Source organism: Limulus polyphemus, unplaced genomic scaffold (assembly GCF_000517525.1).
Source record: "Limulus polyphemus unplaced genomic scaffold, Limulus_polyphemus-2.1.2 Scaffold2779, whole genome shotgun sequence".
In the NCBI taxonomy this organism is placed as follows: domain Eukaryota; kingdom Metazoa; phylum Arthropoda; class Merostomata; order Xiphosura; family Limulidae; genus Limulus; species Limulus polyphemus.
In genome coordinates, this window is record NW_013668389.1 from 10,720 (window position 1) to 13,220 (window position 2,501).

General features: G+C 32.4%; 1 protein-coding gene across 1 annotated transcript in view; it reads left to right on the top strand.

The window, feature by feature from the left end:
* The window catches only part of LOC106467886 (protein turtle homolog B-like), a 113,979-nt gene that overhangs the window by 7,505 nt on the left and 103,973 nt on the right, over window positions 1–2,501 (top strand). The window contains exon 3 of the mRNA XM_022396099.1: window positions 133–417. Coding sequence (XP_022251807.1) covers window positions 133–417 — 285 coding nt within the window. The remainder of the gene's footprint in view (window positions 1–132; window positions 418–2,501) is intronic.

A 2,501-nucleotide genomic window follows, 5' to 3' on the forward strand; every position in this document is an offset into this window, starting at 1 on the left:
AATAAAACGTAACATTAATTTCTTTGTACGACCTACTACTACTACTACTACTACTACACACACACACACACATATATATATATATTATATTCGTTATTATGATATTTCTACAAACTGATAATTCTTTTGTAGATGCTCCCACGTGCCAGCCCCAGAGAAGATCCTATGGAGTATCCATTGGTGAAACTGTTCAAGTGAAATGTGCATTAGACGCTGACCCACCAGACATCACTTTTCACTGGCGTTTAATCACTCCCACCAGCCAGGTTGATGATATAGTATACACAAGGGACCAATTAGAAAGTACAGCCACGTACACCCTGAAGACGAGGGACGACTACGGAACATTGGAGTGCTGGGGAACCAATAAGATAGGTGTTCAGAAAGAGCGTTGTGCTTTTAGTATCGTTCTAGCCGGTAATTAAGATTCATTTTGAAGAATTAACGTTATCCTTATAGCATTGTTCCTGTAAGATAATAAGATTAGTTTCTTAGTGCAACATAGCTTCAGTCGTACAGTCTTCCTTGAGGTTATTTCTTACGTGTTAGTCAGAGTCAGCAGAAAACTTTGTGAAACCATTACCTTGATATAACAATAAAATACAAATACATATGTTGTGTTAATTGAAAAATACTTGTAGAATGATACCATGTATATTGTAGATTAATCAAACGTCATAAACAAATGAGCTGCAGAAATAATGAAAAGTGTTAAACATTATGCTCATGAAGTGATGTTTTGTTAAGTTAATAACATTTTGCTATAAACTTAGATACCTTCAACAAACGCTAACGAGTAACTTGAACAAGTCTTAGCACTTTACCTGAGCATTTTAAATACTTGGTAATCAGAAATGTTCAAAACATATACATAAGTACTCATATGAAAATTATTTTTTGCAATAATATGAAAAGTTAAAGTTTAATATTTTAGGTATTTTAATTTATAGTGCTTACGAAAGGTACATAAGAACCTCGAGATAAAGGAAATAAAATGTGTACTATTAATAAATCATTTACGATTTAAGATATTTCTTTTCACCGAATGAACTTGAAGACGATAAAAATATTTTCCTTTTGGTGAATTAAAAGTATTCGTAAAATTTAAACAAAGAAGCTATAGAATATTTAAATTCATTCACAGCAACCTAGTTTCGATGTCTTTTATTTTTTATAAATTATTCTAGTCTGATGATTTTCCAAATTTATCTTCTCGTTCTTTTTAATATTTTGAAAAATAAAATAAAATTACACACTGTATTGGAGTGAATTTATACTACTAGTAATAAGGCTCTTTTAAAGACTTGTTAATGTGGTCGATAACAACCATCATCTTATGCTATTTTGCAGGCTAACGTATACCTCGTAACAATTCAGGAAATAAAAAACTTTAAATTTGGCAATTGAAATTTATAGAAACAAACTCCTCGTTGGAATAAATTGGGGTTTTGAAGTATTCTTAGAGATTTCAATGGTATAAAAATAAAAATGACGTTGATTTAATCGGTCTCTTTTAAAACCTTTGTTCAGTCCCTTTCTTGAAGAAATACTAGAAAAGAATGAACAGACCATGTTACGAAATGTGGGTTATGTTATTATATGGCTAGCTACGAAATGTGGGTTATGTTATTATATGGCTGGCTAAGAAATGTGGATTATGTTATTCTATGGCTGGTTACGAAATGTGGGTTATGTTATTATATGGCTGGCTAAGAAATGTGGGTTATGTTATTGTATGGCTAGCTACGAAATGTGGGTTATGTTATTATATGGCTGGCTACGAAATGTGGGTTATGTTATAATATGACTAGCTACGAAATGTGAGTTATGTTATTATATGGCTGGCTAAGAAATATGGGTTATGTTGGTATATGGCTAGCTACGAAATGTGGGTTATGTTATTATATGACTAGCTACAAAATGTGGGTTATGTTATTATATGGCTGGCTACGAAATGTGGGTTATGTTATTATATGGCTAGCTACGAAATGTGAGTTATGTTATTATATGGCTGGCTAAGAAATGTGGGTTATGTTATTATATGGCTGGTTACGAAATGTGGGTTATGTTATTATATGGCTAGCTACGAAATGTGAGTTATGTTATTATATGGCTGGCTAAGAAATATGGGTCATGTTATTATATGGCTAGCTACGAAATGTGGGTTATGTTATTATATGGCTAGCTACGAAATGTGGGTTAAGTTATTATATGGCTAGGTACGAAATGTGGGTTATGTTATTATATGGCTGGCTAAGAAATGTGGGTTATGTTATTCTATGGCTGGTTACGAAATGTGGGTTATGTTATTATATGGCTGGCTAAGAAATGTGGGTTATGTTATTATATGGCTAGCTACGAAATGTGTATTATGTTATTGTATGGCTAGCTACGAAATGTGGGTTATGTTATCATATGGCTGGCTAAGAAATGTGAGTTATGTTATTATATGGCTGGCTAAGAAATGTGGGTTATGTTATTATATGACTAGCTACAAAATG